The sequence below is a fragment of the Leucoraja erinacea genome, chromosome 3, assembly GCF_028641065.1.
Source record: "Leucoraja erinacea ecotype New England chromosome 3, Leri_hhj_1, whole genome shotgun sequence".
Lineage (NCBI taxonomy): Eukaryota > Metazoa > Chordata > Chondrichthyes > Rajiformes > Rajidae > Leucoraja > Leucoraja erinaceus.
In genome coordinates, this window is record NC_073379.1 from 23,374,132 (window position 1) to 23,390,035 (window position 15,904).

At 45.1% G+C, this 15,904-nt stretch overlaps 1 protein-coding gene across 2 annotated transcripts in view; it reads left to right on the forward strand.

The window, feature by feature from the left end:
* The window catches only part of LOC129695387 (G protein-coupled receptor kinase 6-like), a 111,700-nt gene that overhangs the window by 78,928 nt on the left and 16,868 nt on the right, over positions 1-15,904 (forward strand). For both annotated transcript variants that reach the window (XM_055632292.1, XM_055632293.1), the window contains exons 6-8: positions 10,624-10,716; positions 11,484-11,547; positions 13,461-13,601. In XM_055632292.1, coding sequence (XP_055488267.1) covers positions 10,624-10,716; positions 11,484-11,547; positions 13,461-13,601 — 298 coding nt within the window. The remainder of the gene's footprint in view (positions 1-10,623; positions 10,717-11,483; positions 11,548-13,460; positions 13,602-15,904) is intronic.

Genomic DNA, 15,904 nt, shown 5'->3' on the forward strand with positions numbered 1-15,904 from the left:
GTGTCAGTTTTCTACACTGGTGTTCAATTAACATAGACTGGAAAGTTTAAATGTTATGATAAAAGTGGACAATTAAAAATGTTCATGTATTCAGATAGTGAACCCCATGGCCAGAAATCTGAGTGGCTGTAAGGAAGGAAAAAATGGAAGGTTACACAACTGGGGAAAGATATTTTGCCACTGTGCAGTTTGCTTTTTAAACAAAGGAAAATAATTAAATGTTAGAAATTAATTACTGGACATGCATGGATCTACTTTGAAGGAAGTGTTAGTTTAGAGGAAGGACGAATGCTTCTTTACCTCAAAGAAAAGACGCTCATTCTTTGTTAGAATGCTGGAGTAACTCGGCGGGTCAGGCAGCATCTCTGGAGAACATGGGTAGGTGATGTGTTGGGTCAGGATCCTTCTTCAGACTGTTGCCTGACTCCGCTGAGTTACTCCAGCACTTTTTTTTGTCAACAAGCATGTGCAGTTGTTTGTTTCAATCAATCCATGTTCTCCAGAGATGCTGCCTGACCCGCTGAGTCACACCAGCACTTTGTGTCTTTTTTTGTACACCAGCACCTGTAGTTCCTTGTTTCTACAGGGGGAAAAAAGGTTGCAGTGCTGGGAAGTTGGTCGAGCTACTTTGTTAACTTGCAGTTTACGTTTTAAGCACAGAAAAAAAAAATTGCTGGAAATTGAAATACTGGACGTGGTATAGAACTACTTTCAAGATTTGTTGTGTGACCATTGCCTGAAGTGAAAACTGAAGGCAAAAGTATCTTTATTGGCCTGGCCTGAGCAGTAAAAGACGAGATGTGGTTGTGTTGTTTGCCGCTTGTTACCATCTGGAGCGCATACCCGAAACTGTGACGGAATGAAATTCTATTCTATTTAAAAGGAACAATTGGACGTATGTTTTGTACTGCCATGGGGAAACTTGTGGAAGGGGAAGAAATTGGATAAGTTGTTCAAAGAGAGGGAATGGGCCAGGTGGACCACCTCCTGTAATCAAAACAGTGCAGCCGGAGGTCAGCAGGCCTCAGCTCGACCACACAAGATAGTCCGCCAGTTCTGCCAAGAAGCCGTGGCAATGGTGAAATTCATCCAAAAGGCACCTCACTGAGAGACGAGCAGGCCATTCCTTAACCAAGGCTGGAAAATATTTTCCATGCGCGCTGCAATTTCCATGATTTCAGTCCTTGATGTTTGTCTATGCTCTCGGGCTGTGGTACGTGGCTAAAGAGAACATTTTTTGCACATCATCTATTCCTTCTCTCCAGAGATGCTGCCTGACACGCTGAATTACTCCAACATTTTGTGTTAATATCCATTCCGAAAGATTATTTTTAGGCTTTCTGTTACTGGCTTTGAGTTGATACTTCGTTCCCTGACCATTGCATCTGGAATTTTAATCCCAATTTTTTTTACATGGGGATTGATTTTAAAACATTTTCTTTTGTAAAAAGTCTGGGTTGATCAGGATTAATCTGGTAACTGGTGTAGGAAGGAGCCGCAGATGCTGGATTACATTGAACATGGACACCATGTGCTGGAGTAACTCCAGACCCTTCTTCAGACCTGAAACCTCCTATTCCGTTTCTCCAGAGATGCTGCCTGACCCACTGAGTTACTCCAGCGTTTTGTGTTAATCTGGTAATTGTTAGCTGTGTGGGAGGCCGGCCTTTCAAAAGGAATTTGAGTGCTAAACCTTTCTCCAGCTGTGATGATGGCCATGGTTGGTCTAGTTTTGTGCCGTTCATACTGAAGGAGTTCCCTACCCTTAAACGTTGTCTATTCGTGTTCTCCAGAGATGCTGCCCGACCCACTGAGTTCCTCCAGCACTTTGTGTCTTGACTTGCATTTTCATAGAGCTTTCATATCTGTTGCTAGACATCCTAAAATGCTGAGCAGCCAAAGAAATGCTCTGATATGGGATCTAAACCTATCACCTTATGCCTTAAGGTTATAAGTGAGAGCAGAATAAGGCCATTTGGCCCATCATGTCTACTCCACCATTCAATCACGGCTGATTTATCTCTCCCTCCTAACCCCATTCTCCTAGCTTCTCCCCATAACCTTTGACATCCTTGAAGCCAGTGTGGTCTCCGTGCAGCAACAGCTGAATAACCTCTGAAGGTGGAAGATTGGAGTGGTTAAATGTCTCTGTAGCAAAAATAAGGAACAAGAAATAAATGTTCATTTAAAAAATAATGTAATGGTGATGTTGGTGTTCCTAAAAGCTGATGAATTGCAAAGGCCTGATGACCAACACACGGTTTTGTTGGAAGGGGCAATGGAGATAGTAAACAATTTGATTATTAATTTTCAAAGTTCCATAAATTGTGGAGTTGATACAGTGGAGGATAGCAAATGTGATCTGGTATTTAAAGAAGGAAGGAAGAGCATGGGCAGCATGGTGGCGCAGCGGTAGAGTTGCTGCCTGACGGCGCATGCAGCACCGAAGACCCGGGTTAAACCCCGACTACGGGTGCTTGTCTGTACGGATTTTGTACTTTCTCCCTGTGACCGCGTGGGTTTTCTCTGAGATCTTCAGTTTCCTCCCACACGCCAAAGATGTACAGGTTTGTGGTCAGTTGGCGTGGTATAAGTGTAAATTGTCCCCAGTGTGTGCAGGATAGTGTTAGTGTGCGATGATCGCTGTTCGGTGAGGACCCAGTGGGTCGAAGGGCCTGTTTCTGCGCTGTGTCTTTAAAACTAAACTAAACAAAAACTGGTTCAGAAGGAACTGCAGATGCTGGAAAATCAAAAATCGAATGGAAAGTCTGAAGAAGGGTCTCGACCCGAAATGTTGCCTATTTCCTTCACTCCATAGATGCTGCCTCACCCGCTGAGTTGCTCCAGCATTTTTGTGTACCTAAACAAAAACTGGAATCTACTCGAAGGTACACAAAAAAGCTGTAGAAACTCAGCGGGTGCAGCAGCATCTATGGAGCGAAGGAAATAGGCAACGTTTCGGGTCGAAACCCTTCTTCAGTCTGAAGAAGGGTTTCGGCCAGAGTTATTGCAGACTTTCCTTGGTAAACCACCATCTGCAGTTCCTTTTTTGTACATTAAGATGGCGCAGTCAGCATGGATTTATGAAGGAAAAAAACATGTCTATGTAATCTGAAAATAGACCCAAAGTGCTGGAGTAACGAGCAAAAGGATGGGCGACATTTCTGTTCAGGACCCTTCTTCTGATTGTGTAATCTACTGGAGTTTTTTGAGGTAAATGGAGAAGAAAGATGGGGAGGGTTATAGGGTCAAACATGTACAAATAGGACTAGGTTCGATGGGCATCTTGGTTAGCATGGATGTTGGGCCAAAGGGCCTTTTACCTTACTGTATGACTGAGATGAGTAGAGCAGATAAAGATGAATCAGTGGATGAGGTGTTTTTGGAGGTGGCACAGCAGGAGAGACTATCTCTGGTCGGTGGTGCTTCTGAGCTTTTTGGCAGAACCCACTGTTGATGCTTATCAATGCCTCCCCAATTCCACACACAGAGCATGTGCAAACTCAGTCTGTTATGATCTTCTGGTCTTTCCATTCTTTTGTGCAATCAACAGATTATTTACTCTTCAAAATGATCACTGTAGGTTTTCAAAGCTAATTTCACAGCCTGTAGTTTGAATACATTGTGATGCCAATCAGAGCGCAAGATACCTGGTTTTATCCTGACTACAGGTGCTATCTGTCCGAAATTCGCTTGGGCTGTCTGCTGAGCATTATTGTAGGGGTAATGGTGGCAGGAATCTGGTGCAATCCTCTGCCCTTGCTTGTTGAAGTGACCTGCTGTGAATCCCTACCCTTCACTCGTACTCCCACAGCAATGGAACAGCACAGTGCTGCCTCACAGCGCCAGAGACCCGAGTTCGATTCTGACTACGGCTGCAGTCTGTATGGAGTTTGTATGTTCTCCCCGTGACTGGATGTTTTCTACGGATGCTCCGGTTTCCTGTCACATCAGGTTTGTAGGTTAAGTGGCTTCTGTAAGTTGTCTCTAGTGCGTAGGATAGGGTATGGGTGATCATTGGTTAGTGTGGACTTGGTGGGCCTGTTTCCACGCTATATGTCTAAAATTAAAATGATAAACTAAACTAATACGAAGTCTTTTGCTTGTTTTGTGAATAGCTGTGCCCAAGAAAGCAAGACAAGATGTCGCCCAGTACACCACACCAAATTCCCCACCATTGACTGCACATACACTTCAGACTGCCTCACGAAAACAGCCAAATATTTGTCCCATCCCGTTCATTCCTCTTCCTCCTCCCTGCTCCCATCCAGAAAAAGGTGCAGAAGCTTGAAAGTGCATCCCACGTGACTCGGGAGAAGCTGCTTCTCCTCGTTCTCAGGCTTCTGACCGGTCCTTCCACAATCTGTGATACTGTCCAATTCACCTTTACCCGATTACAACATGGAACTGCAGTACAGGAACTGCCCCTTCAGCCCACAATGTTTGTGCCGAACATGATGCCATGTTAAACTGATCGCATCTGCCTGTACATGATCCACATCCCTCGATTCCCTACACTTCCATGTGCTCATTTGAAAGCCTCTTAAATGCCACTCACTATTGCATCTGCCTCCACCACCACCCCTGGCAATGCATTGCAGGCCCCCACCACTATCTGTTTAAAAACAATTGCCCTGCACGCTTTCCCCCTCTTCGCCTATAGATAATAATCCATCTAGTTGATATTTCAACCCTGTGGAAAAAGTTCAGACTGTCTACCCTATCTATGCCTCCCATCATTTTACATAAAAGGACATTGGACTTTATCAGAAGAACTACAATGCTGAGAACTATATTGTGCACTCTGTATCTCCCCCTTTGCTCTATCTATTATACTTGAGTTTGACCTGATTGTATCTATGCATAGTATATCTGATCTGTTTGGAGAGAATGCAAAACAAAGCTTTCACTCTTTCTCGTTTTATGTGACAATAATAAACCTAAAGGAAAAGCATTGTGATTGTGCAAAACAACGCACACCAAAGTGAAAATTCTTTGCATGCTGGGCAGCTGAAACAATAGCATTGGTGGTTTGAACAACAAAGGTTTCTTATTTCTCGTCCCCATTTCCAGTTCCTTTTGCCACACACCATCATCCATGTTGCTACGATTAAAATTGACTTTGACTTTACCTTATTGTGCCTCTGCTTCTGAGATCACTGTGGCTTTGCAGTTTGTCGATGCATTCACCCTATCAAGGCTCTCTTCCTCTACCTTGCAGATGCCTGCATTGTCAAGCGTAAATTGGTCTCACTCTTCCCACTCATGGTCAAACATGCATTGTGCGAGGGCATATTTAGTCTGAGAAATTGTTTCACTTTCATCAATTGTTGCACCAGTTACATACTGTTTGCAAGCAATCGTTGATGCATGATGCATCCAACCCGGTGGATACAAGCAAAATCTGCTTTTACCCCATAAAAGTAATTGGGTTTAAATGGCTGCTCCCTTTGCTTGTTAATCAGAGGGGGTGAGTGATGCAATTAAAGCTGGGTGGTTGAGGCTGACAGAGGGGTGTGAGAAGGATGGGGGGAAAAATGAAGTGCTAGCTAAGAATTACACTTGTAGCAGCTCGCAGCTATTTATTTCCTGAAGTGGGTGATTATTGACATGCATTGCATTAAAGAGTTTGAGGCAACACTACAAGACTTGCTCAACAAACTGGTTATACTGATGGGTTTTCTCCCCCTCCACTGCCCCCCCCCCCCCCACCCCCCCTTCCACCTATATCCCTCCCTCTGGCTTTACATTTCACTCTTCTCTCTTCTTTCTTATCTGAACTCTTTGTCTCTTTCTCGCCTCTTGGCTTTGCCACTTACTGCACCAATCTCACCTGTATCTCCCTGTCACTTGACAGGCTTTGTCCCACCCTCATCTCTCTTTTCCAACTTTCTCCGAGTGGAGTGGCGAAACGTCGCCTGTCCATTCCCACACAGATGCTGCCTGAGTCACTGAGTACCACCAGCACTTTGTGTTTATCTTTGGTATAAACCAGCCATCTGCAGTTCCTCCCCCCACAGATGCTGCATGACTCGCTGAGTTCCTCCAGCACTTCGTATTTAAACAATAAACAAACAATGGGTTTTTAAACAACTATTTATGACGTGACAGTTTTGACACACTTGTCTCATGAGTCGTAGGTTGTGGGTTTATTAAAATTCTAGTTTGAGATAACCACAGCACAGAAATTCACACATACAGCCCCTTTATGATGGTGAAATATTCCAAGATGCTTCACAATAGTATTGTTTAGTTTAGAGAGACAGCGTAAAAACAGGTCCTTGGACCCACCCAGTCTGCGCCGACCAGCAACCACCTGTATACTAGCACTTTCCTACATAATAGCGACAATTTACAATTTTACCGAAGCCAATTAGCTTACAAACCTGCACGGCTTTAGTGTGGGACAAAACCCGAGCCCCGGAGAAAACTTATGCAGGCCACAGGAAGAACATGCAAACTCCATAGTGTCAGCACCAACCCGGGTCTCTGGCACTGTAAGGCAGCAACTCTATCACAGCACCACAATTCTGCCCCATTGTTAAAGATAAGCTGGCAGCAACCCAGAGAGGTTTAGGACTAGATCTTAAAAACAAAATTCAGTGTTAGTGAGTGTTATTTCCTGTTTATACAGTGCATTCAGAAAGTATTCAGACCCCTTCACTTTTTCCACATTTTGTTATGTTACAGCCTTATTCTAAAATGGACTACATTTTTTTTTATTGTGTGTAGATTGATGATTAAAAAAAAAAAGAATTTAATCCATTTTAAAATAAGGCTATAACGTAACAAAATGTGGAAAAAGTGAAGGGGTCTGAATACTTTCTGGATGCACTGTAGTTGGTTTTAAGTGATGGTTTCATTATCAGATTTACTTACTTGTGTTGGCAGCCAGTTGTGCATTATTTATTAGGTCTACATTTTGATGCATAGAAGTAGGATCTGAGGCAGTAAGAGAAATTTCTGTACAGTTTCCCTTGCACATTAGACTAGAGATACAGCGCGGAAACAGGTCCTTGCCAACCAGCGATTATCCCGTACGCTAGCACTATCCTACACAATAGGGACAATTTTCAAATTTAGTGAAGCCAATTAACCGACAAACCTGTACGCCTTTGGAGAGGAAACCGGAGCACCCGGAGAAAACCCACGCTGTCACAGGCAGAACGCTCAAACTCCATACAAGCAGCACTGGTAGTCACGATCAAACCCAGGTCTCTGGTGTTGTAATGCAGCAACTCTACCGTTGAGCCACTGTGCCACCCCTAGTTCATTGTATACAATGGACTCATTCACGTTTCCAATGGACAAGCGTTATGGGTAACATGCTAATGTATAAATTTCATTGAACAAATTTATTTCACAAATCTAGCAGATGGATGAGCTAAATACAAAGCGCTGGAAGAATTTAGCGGATCAGATTGTATCTGTGGAGGGTCTGAAGAAAGGTCCTGAACTGAAACATCACCCGCTGAGTTACTCCAGCACTTTGGGTCTTTATCTGTGAAGATGATGTTTTGGGTCAAAGGGTCTTGAACTGAAACATTGTCTCAGTCTGAAAAGGGTATCAAACCTGAAATGTCGTTTGTTCATGTTCTCCCCAGACGATGCCTGACACGTTAAGTTCCTCCAGCATTTTGTGTTTTTCTCAAGATTGCAGCATCTGCAGTTCTTTGTCTCCATTCTACAGAATGAATGTCTGGCCAATATAATGTTCCAATTTGTGGAGGCTTGTAAAGTACTTTGAGGCATTCTGAAAGGGAGATGAAGGATATTATAATAATGTGAGTCTCTTGCTGATTGATTTGGCCTTGCATTACCAGATTTAAAAAAACGTAATGGCCAATTTGTAGACGCAAGGATCTGCAGATGCTGGAATCTTGCGTAGAACTCAAAGTGCTGGAGTAACTCAGTGGTCAAGCAGCATAAATGGGAAAAAAAGAGACAAGGTGCTGCAGTAATTCAGCAGGTCGGGCAGCATCCCTGGAGAACTTGCCTCGGTGACTTTTCAGGTCGGGACCATTCTTCAGTCTGAAATGTCACTTATCCATGTTCTCCTTGAATGCTGCCTGACTCACTGTGGTACTCTAGCACTTTGTGTCGTTTTATGTAAACCAGCATCTGCAGTTCCTTGTTTCAACATACATGGAGGACATGACTAGGCATTGGGTCAGCACCCTTCTTCAGACCAATTAATGGCCAAATTGTAGGAAGGAATTGCAGGTGCTGGTTTAAACTGAAGTTAGACACCGAAAGCTGGAGTAACTCAGCGGGTCAGACAGCATCTCTGGAGAAAATAAATTGGTGATGTTTCGGGTCGAGATCCTTCTTCAGATTGGAGAAGGGTCTCAACCCTAACGTCACCTATTTCGTTTCTCCAAAGATGCTATCTGACCCGCTGAGTTACTCCAGCTTTTTGTGCCTATCTCATGGCCAATTTGTTTGACTTTGAAAAAGGTTACCCTGGTCTGAATACTTGTTCCTTTACCTCAAAGCTGGTTGTAATACCTACCTTCTGGGCCTGCTGTTACCTAGTCATTGGTCACAGTTTCCTGATTATTTTGCCCATCACCATTCAGCAACTTCCTACCCTGAAATTTAGATCTCTCCTGCGGACACTATTCCAAACTGCAGAATCCTACAGCACAGACAATTTGGACTATTATATCTGGCTGGTTCTTGAGAAGAACTACGTAGTCAATTAGTTGTAGTGTAGTTGGGGGAGTCCAGAACCAGGGGTAAGCCATTTAAAACTAAGATGAGGAAAAACTTTTTCACCCAGAGAGTTTGAATCTGTGGAATTCTCTGCCTCAGAAGGCAGTAGCAGCCGATTCACTGGATGCTTTCAAGAGAGAGTTAGATAGACCTCTTCGGACTAGCCGAATCAAGGGATATGGGGAGAAGGCAGGAACGGGGTACTAATTGTGGATGATCAGCCATGATCACATTGAATGGCGGTGCTGGCTCCAAGGGCCGAATGGCCTACTCTTGCACCTATTGACTATGTATCTATAATTGTCCATTTGGCAGGGAACACCTTAATGACAACGGAAACTTATCCTCAGAAGGAAAAACGTGTTGTCAGTCTCTTAATCCGTGAACGTTCTGGATTAAGAGAGCAGTTGAGTAGAAGTGATCTTTGTGAAGTTATTTTTTTTTGTCCACACGGCAAGTGCTTATGATTCACTTGGGCCTTAACAGAGTAGGGGATACATTCCTTGTCTACTCAGGGTGGTGCAAACCCATTTTATTTGGTGGCTCAGAGGTGCTGCCTCACAGCACCAGCGACCCGGGTTCAATCCTGACCTCGGCCGCTGTCTGTGTCGCGTCTGCACATTCTCCCTGTGACCTTTTTGGTTCCCTCCCAGTTCCCTGATTTCCTCCCACGTCCCAAAGACATCTTGGAAGTTAATTGTCCCGAGTGTGTCCGGATGTGGATGAGAAAGTGGGATAACATGGGCTGTTTCCATGCTCTTTTTCATGCATTTTACAAGAAAAAAAAGTAATTGACCCTCAATGAACTAGCAGTGCGGCAATTAATAAAATACTATAGAGAGCACGGCAAGTCTCTGGGCAATGTGGGATCAGGCAATAGTGTGGCGCTGCCAGCAATATCCATTCCCAAAGATTATTTTTAGGCTTTCGTTTGACACCTGTTACTGGCTTCCAGTAGATACATAGCTCCCGGACCATTGCATCCGGTATTTTAATCCCAACAACTTTTACATGGGGAGTGATTAACTGCGGATGATTAGATTAATGTATGGAGGGTGTTTGAAGGCTCTGGGCCTCTACTCGCTGGTGTTTAGAAGGATCAGGGACTCTTATTGAAACCTACTGAACAATGAAAGACCTGGATAGAGTGGATGTGGAGAGGATGTTTCCAGTAGTGGGCAAATCTTGAACCAGATGGCACGGCCTCAGCATAAAAGGATGTATCTTTAGAATGGAGTTGTGGAATTTCTTTGGCCAGAGGGTGATGAATCTGTGAAATTCATTGCCACAGACGACGGTGAAGGCCAAGTCAGCGTGTATTTTCAAAGCGGATATCGAAAGGGTTCTTGATTGGATAGGGTGTCAAAGATTAGGTCTTTATTCTTTGGAGCGCAGAAGGTTAAGGGGGGACTTGATAGAGGTCTTTAAAATGATGAGAGGGGTAGACAGAGTTGACGTGGATAAGCTTTTCCCACTGAGAGTAGGGAAGATTCAAACAAGAGGACATGACTTGAGAATTAAGGGACAGAAGTTTAGGGGTAACATGAGGGGGAACTTCTTTACTCAGAGAGTGGTAGCTGTGTGGAATGAGCTTCCAGTGGAGGTGGTGGAGGCAGGTTCGATTTTATCATTTAGAAATAAATTGGATAGTTATATGGACGGGAAAGGAATGGAGGGTTATGGTCTGAGTGCAGGTATATGGGACTAGGGGAGAATAAGTGTTCAGCACGGACTAGAAGGGCCGAGATGGCCTGTTTCCGTGCTGTAACTGTTATATTATGGAGAGAAGTCGGGGGATTGGGGTTGAGGGGGAAAAATGGATCAGCCGTGATCGAATGGCGGAGCAGACTCGATGGGCCGAATGGCCCAATCCTTCTATGTCTAATGGTCTTATGATCTTAATTGCAGATTTGTTCACGATTACCTGAGCGGTGCACCCTTCACAGAGTTCCAAGAAACCATGTACTTCTCTAGATTTCTGCAGTGGAAGTGGTTGGAAAGGTAATATCCGTTTTCACATTATCACATTGATAATATTTCCCAAGTCTGACTTTTTCTTTAATGGTCCAACGGTTCCTTTATTAACAAGTCTACCAAGGAGTAGTGACATTCTTTTTTTGCACTGAGATCAATAGGATTTTTGTCATACATAGGTACAATAAGTACATAATGCATAGAAACAGCCCACTGAGTCATTGCAAGAGTCGGCAGGTTTTGGTGCCATTTCACAGTCCCAGTTGCAGCTGACCATAAAGGCCCGTTGCAGCCGTGTCCTCCATCCGGTCGTCCCATGAACCGTCGTCCTTCTTTCCTCTGTCATCTTTAGCCTTCGTGGCCCGGGAGCGTCTCCTGCACCCGCCCTCGAGGCGCGGAAGTTAAGAACCCCCCGGTTCTTCATACTGCCCCTTGTCCAGCATCTGCCGCCATCACCGACACCCTCCACCTTCACCTTCGGCTCGAATGGCCGAATGGCCTACTCCTGCACCTATTTTCTATGTTTCTCTCCGGTTTCCGGTCTTCGGGGGCGAGCGGGGGGCCGGGCTTGGTGGCTTCCCTCTCCCGGATCCACGACGGGTGAGCCAGACCTGCTGCCAGGGCATGCATGGCACGCCGAGACCTCCTTGTTGCCCGTCGGCACCATAGCCGTGGGAGAGTCAGGCTGTGGTCCGTCCTGTCCCGTCCCAGTGTGGCCTTGGTTATCCCTCCCGGATTCCACCTTTTTCCATGCCTGACCTGAAGTGACCGCTTCTTCTCTATTCGTCTTGTAGGCAGCCAGCAACAAAGAATACTTTTCGGCATTACCGGGTGCTTGGTAAAGGAGGATTTGGCGAGGTGAGTGTGTAACATGGCTCAATGGTGCTTTATTGTCACGTGTGCCAGTCCAAAAGTCCAGTAGAGTATTGCCATGCCAAAACACATCCACGATTAGCAAGTGAAGAGAAATAGTCCACTGACCCCACATGCAAGAGGCTCCCGTGTTTTGGCGCAGTTTCAAATTCCAGTCCGCGCTCTAGTGGTTATGAGCGTTGTCTGTTCCAGGCAAACCCCAGGGAACTGGCACAAGTACTTCTCAGAAGATAGACACACAATGCTGGAGTAACTCAGTGGGACAGGCAGCTTCTCTGGAGGGAAGGAATGGGTCTCTCCAGAGATGCTGCCTGTCCCGCTGAGTTATTCGAGCATTTTGTGTCTATCTTCGGTTTAAACCAGCATCTGAAGTTCCTTCCTACACAAGTACTTCTCAGTCCTGCTCTGATATTCCATCAGAGGGGTGCCACAGTGGTGCAGCTGTAGAGTTGCTGCCTTGCAGAGCCAGGGACCTGGGTTCAATGCTGACTATGGGTGCTGTCTGGAGTTTGCATGTTCTCCCCATGACCACGTGGGTTTTCTCCGGATGTTCCGGTTTCCTCTCATATTATGAAGACGTGCAGGTTTATAGATTAATTGGCTTTGATAAAATTGTAAATTGTCCCTAATGTGTAGGATAGTGTTAGTGTTAGTGTGCGGGGTTCGTTTGTTGGCGTGGTCTCGGTAGACACAAACATCTAGGAGATTGTTTGTGTCTTCCTTAGTGAAGACAGATCCGAAGTACCTATTCAACTCTACTGCCATTTCCTTGTTGCCCATAATAATTTCACCTGTGTCTGCCTTCAAGGGACCCACATTTGACTTTGCTATTCATTTTCTCTTAACATATCTAAATAAGCTTTTACTGTCCTTCTTTATATTCCTGGCCAACTTCCCTTCATACTTCATCTTTTCAGCCCATATTGCCCGTTTTGTTTCCTTCTGTTGTCCTATGAAAGTTTCCCAATCCTCTGGCTTCCGGCTACTCTTTGCTGTGTTATACATCTTTTCTTTTAGTTTTATTCTATCCCTAACTTCTCTTGTCAGCCACGGTTGCCTCCTACTCCCCTTGGAATCTTTCTTCCTTTTTGGAATGAAATGGTCCTGCGTCTTCCGGATTATGCCCAGAAATTCCTGCCATTGCTGTTCCACCGTCATTCCTGCTAGGGTCCCTTTCCAGTCTATATTGGCCAGCTCCCCTCTCATGCCTTCATAGTCCATTTGTTCAATTGTATCACTGACACTTCCGATTTAACATTCTCCTTCTTAAATTGCAGATTAAAACTAATCATATTATGATCACTACCTCCAAGCGGTTCCTTTACCTCACGTTCTCTTATCATATCTGGTTCATTGGACAACACTAAATCCAGAATTGCCTTTTCTCTGGTCGGCTCCTTTACAAGCTGCTCTAAGAATCCATCTTGGAGGCATTCTACAAACTCTCTTTCTTGGGGTCCTGAACCAACCTGATTTTCCCAGTCTACCTGCATATTGAAATCCCCCATCACCACAGTGGCATTACCTTTGTTACATGCCAGTTTTAACTCCTGCAATGTGCACCCAACATCCAGGCTACTATTTGGGGATCTGTAGATAACACCAATTAGTATCTTCTTGCCTTTACAATTCCTCAACTCAATCCACAGTGACTCTACCTCGTCAGTCCCTATGTCTTCCCTCGCAAGGGACTAAATTCCATCCCTCACCAGCAGAGCTACCCCACCTCCTCTGCCCACCTGCCTGTCCTTTCTATAGGATGTATAACCCTGATTATTAAGTTCCCAGGCCCGATCCTCCTGCAACCACGTCTCAGTAATCCCCACAATGTCATATCTACCAACCTCTAACTGAGCCTCAAGCTCATCTACTTTACTTCTTGTACTTCACGCTTTCAGGTATGTGCTTGCCAAGTGCGTGCGACTGGGAAGATGTACGCCTGTAAAAAGCTGGAAAAGAAGAGGATAAAAAAACGGAAAGGAGAATCCATGGCATTGAATGAAAAGCGGATTTTAGAAAAAGTCAACAGCAGATTCGTTGTAAGTTTTCCTTGGCTGTGTGTTGAATGTATCCCTAGTGCTAACACTAGTTTAATTCAAATACGTGGTATAAGATGGTGGCGTTTAAGATGCTTTAGGTACTCGCATGAGTATGGAGGCTTATGTAGCTTCATGCAGGCAGAGGAAATTAGTTGAAGCTGGCATCATGGTCAGCACAGACATTGTGGGAGAAGGCGCCTGTACCTGTGCTGCACTGTTCTACAGATAGACTCAAAGTGCTGGAGTAACTCCGTGGATCTGGCAGCATCTCTGGAGAAAAATGATGGGCGACGTTTTGGGTCGAGATCCTTCAGACTCAAGGTTCAGCATCCTGGGCAGACTCGCCATCTTTCTCTCTGCACAAACATTCTGTGTGGAAAGGACACAAAGTGCTGGAGTACCTCAGCGGGTCAGGCAACATCTCTGATGAACATGGATAAGTGGCCCTTCTCCCCTCTAAACTCCCTGCACATCAGGAGCATTTAGACTGACTACTGCCTTTCCCATTTACTGATATTGCTTCTGGGTGTTGGGAAGCCGTGAGTTTGAAGTTGCCCGTTGATCTGTAAACCATGCAGAGTGGGAGCTCATTGCTGGGCTGAGAAGTGGGAGCTGAAACCTGGGTTTGCTTTTCCCCATCCAGCCTGCATTCATCTAATTGTCTCTACTTTATGGATGGTAACTGCGGCAAGCCAAAGATAGCCCAACAGTGCCCTCTGCTGGTAAACCACATAATTGTAGCTTCAGCATAAAACTAAGTGAATCTGTCTGTGGCGACTGATACCAGATTGAAAAGAAGCCAGTCTAAGATTCTTACCACACATCTAAATCACCCCAGGCCTTCTCTCTCTCTGTAATTTCCTTCTACAATGCTCCAGCACATTTGTGTTCCTCTAATTCTGACCCCTCATGCAAGATACAAGATACAAGATAGATTTATTCATCACATGTGCCAGATGGCACAGTGAAATGAAATTCCCATACAGCCATACAATAAAAATAAGGGACACAACACACTATAGGGTCTGACATAAAACATCCCTTCACAGCAGAATCAAAGTTTCCCACTGTGTGGGAAGGCACCAAAGTCAGTCTCTTCCTCCATTGTTCCCCGTGGCAGTCTCTCAGATGTGTCATCTTGCTTTTCCTGCCCATCCTGCTAGTTGCTAAGGTAATTTCAGGATTTTTTTTCTTCATAAATTCTTTCTATTTTCAATCTAGAACATAAAACCTGGAACTGTACAGCACAAGAACAGGCCCTTCGGCCCACAATGTCTGTGCTGCACATGATGCCAAGACCATCTCTCATCTGCCTGCACATTCCCTGGATATGTACGTGCCTAAGACAACAAGTGCTGGAGTAACTCGGTGGGTCAGGCAGCATCCCGGGATGAAATGGATTGGTTTTGGGTCGGGACTCTTCCATCAGTCAGAAGAAGGGTCCTAACCTGAAACGTCACCCATCCGTGTTGTCCAGGGATGCTGCCTGACCCTCTTGAGTTACTCCAGCACTTTGTCTGTTTCTGGTGATTGTTCTGTTGTTGACAATGAAATTGGTCCTGTAATGCAGAACATAGGACTGTACAGCGCAGGAACAGGACCTTTGGCCCAAGATGTCCATGCTGAACATGTGCCATAGAGTCAGACGGTGTGGAAACAGGCCATTCGGCCCTACTTGCCCATGCCAACCAACATGCCCCACTCGTCCCGTCTGCTTGCACTTGGTCCATAACTCTCTAAACCTGTCCTATCCATGTACTTGTCCAAATGTTTCTTAAATGTTATGATAGCACCTGCATCAACTACCTCCTCTGGCAGCTCATTCCACACACCCACTGCCCTTTGTGTGAAAAAAAGTCAACCATCGGATTTCTGCTAAATCTTTCCTCTCTCGCCTTAAATCTATGTCCTCTGGTTCTCAATTCCCCTACTCTGGGCACTGGGCATTTACCTGATCTATTCCTCTCATGATCTTGTACACCTCTAAGATCACCCCTCATCCCCCTGTGCTTGATTGGGTCTGAACTGGGAAGGTGTAGTACCTTTTGATTATTGTCTGCCCATTCTCTCCACAATGCTGCCTGACCCGCTGAGTTGCACCAGCACTGTGTGTTTTGGAGTCACAGTTGTTTTGGGGAGAGGAGCACGAGGGGAAAGGATCAAGAGGATAAAAGGCTTTGGACAAACACACACACACAGTGCTGGAGGAACTCAGCCAGGCAGGCAGAATCTGTGGCGGGAAAGGACAATTGTTAGAATCGAACCCGGGTCTTGGAGGATGGTGGGAGCACAGCACAATTTTG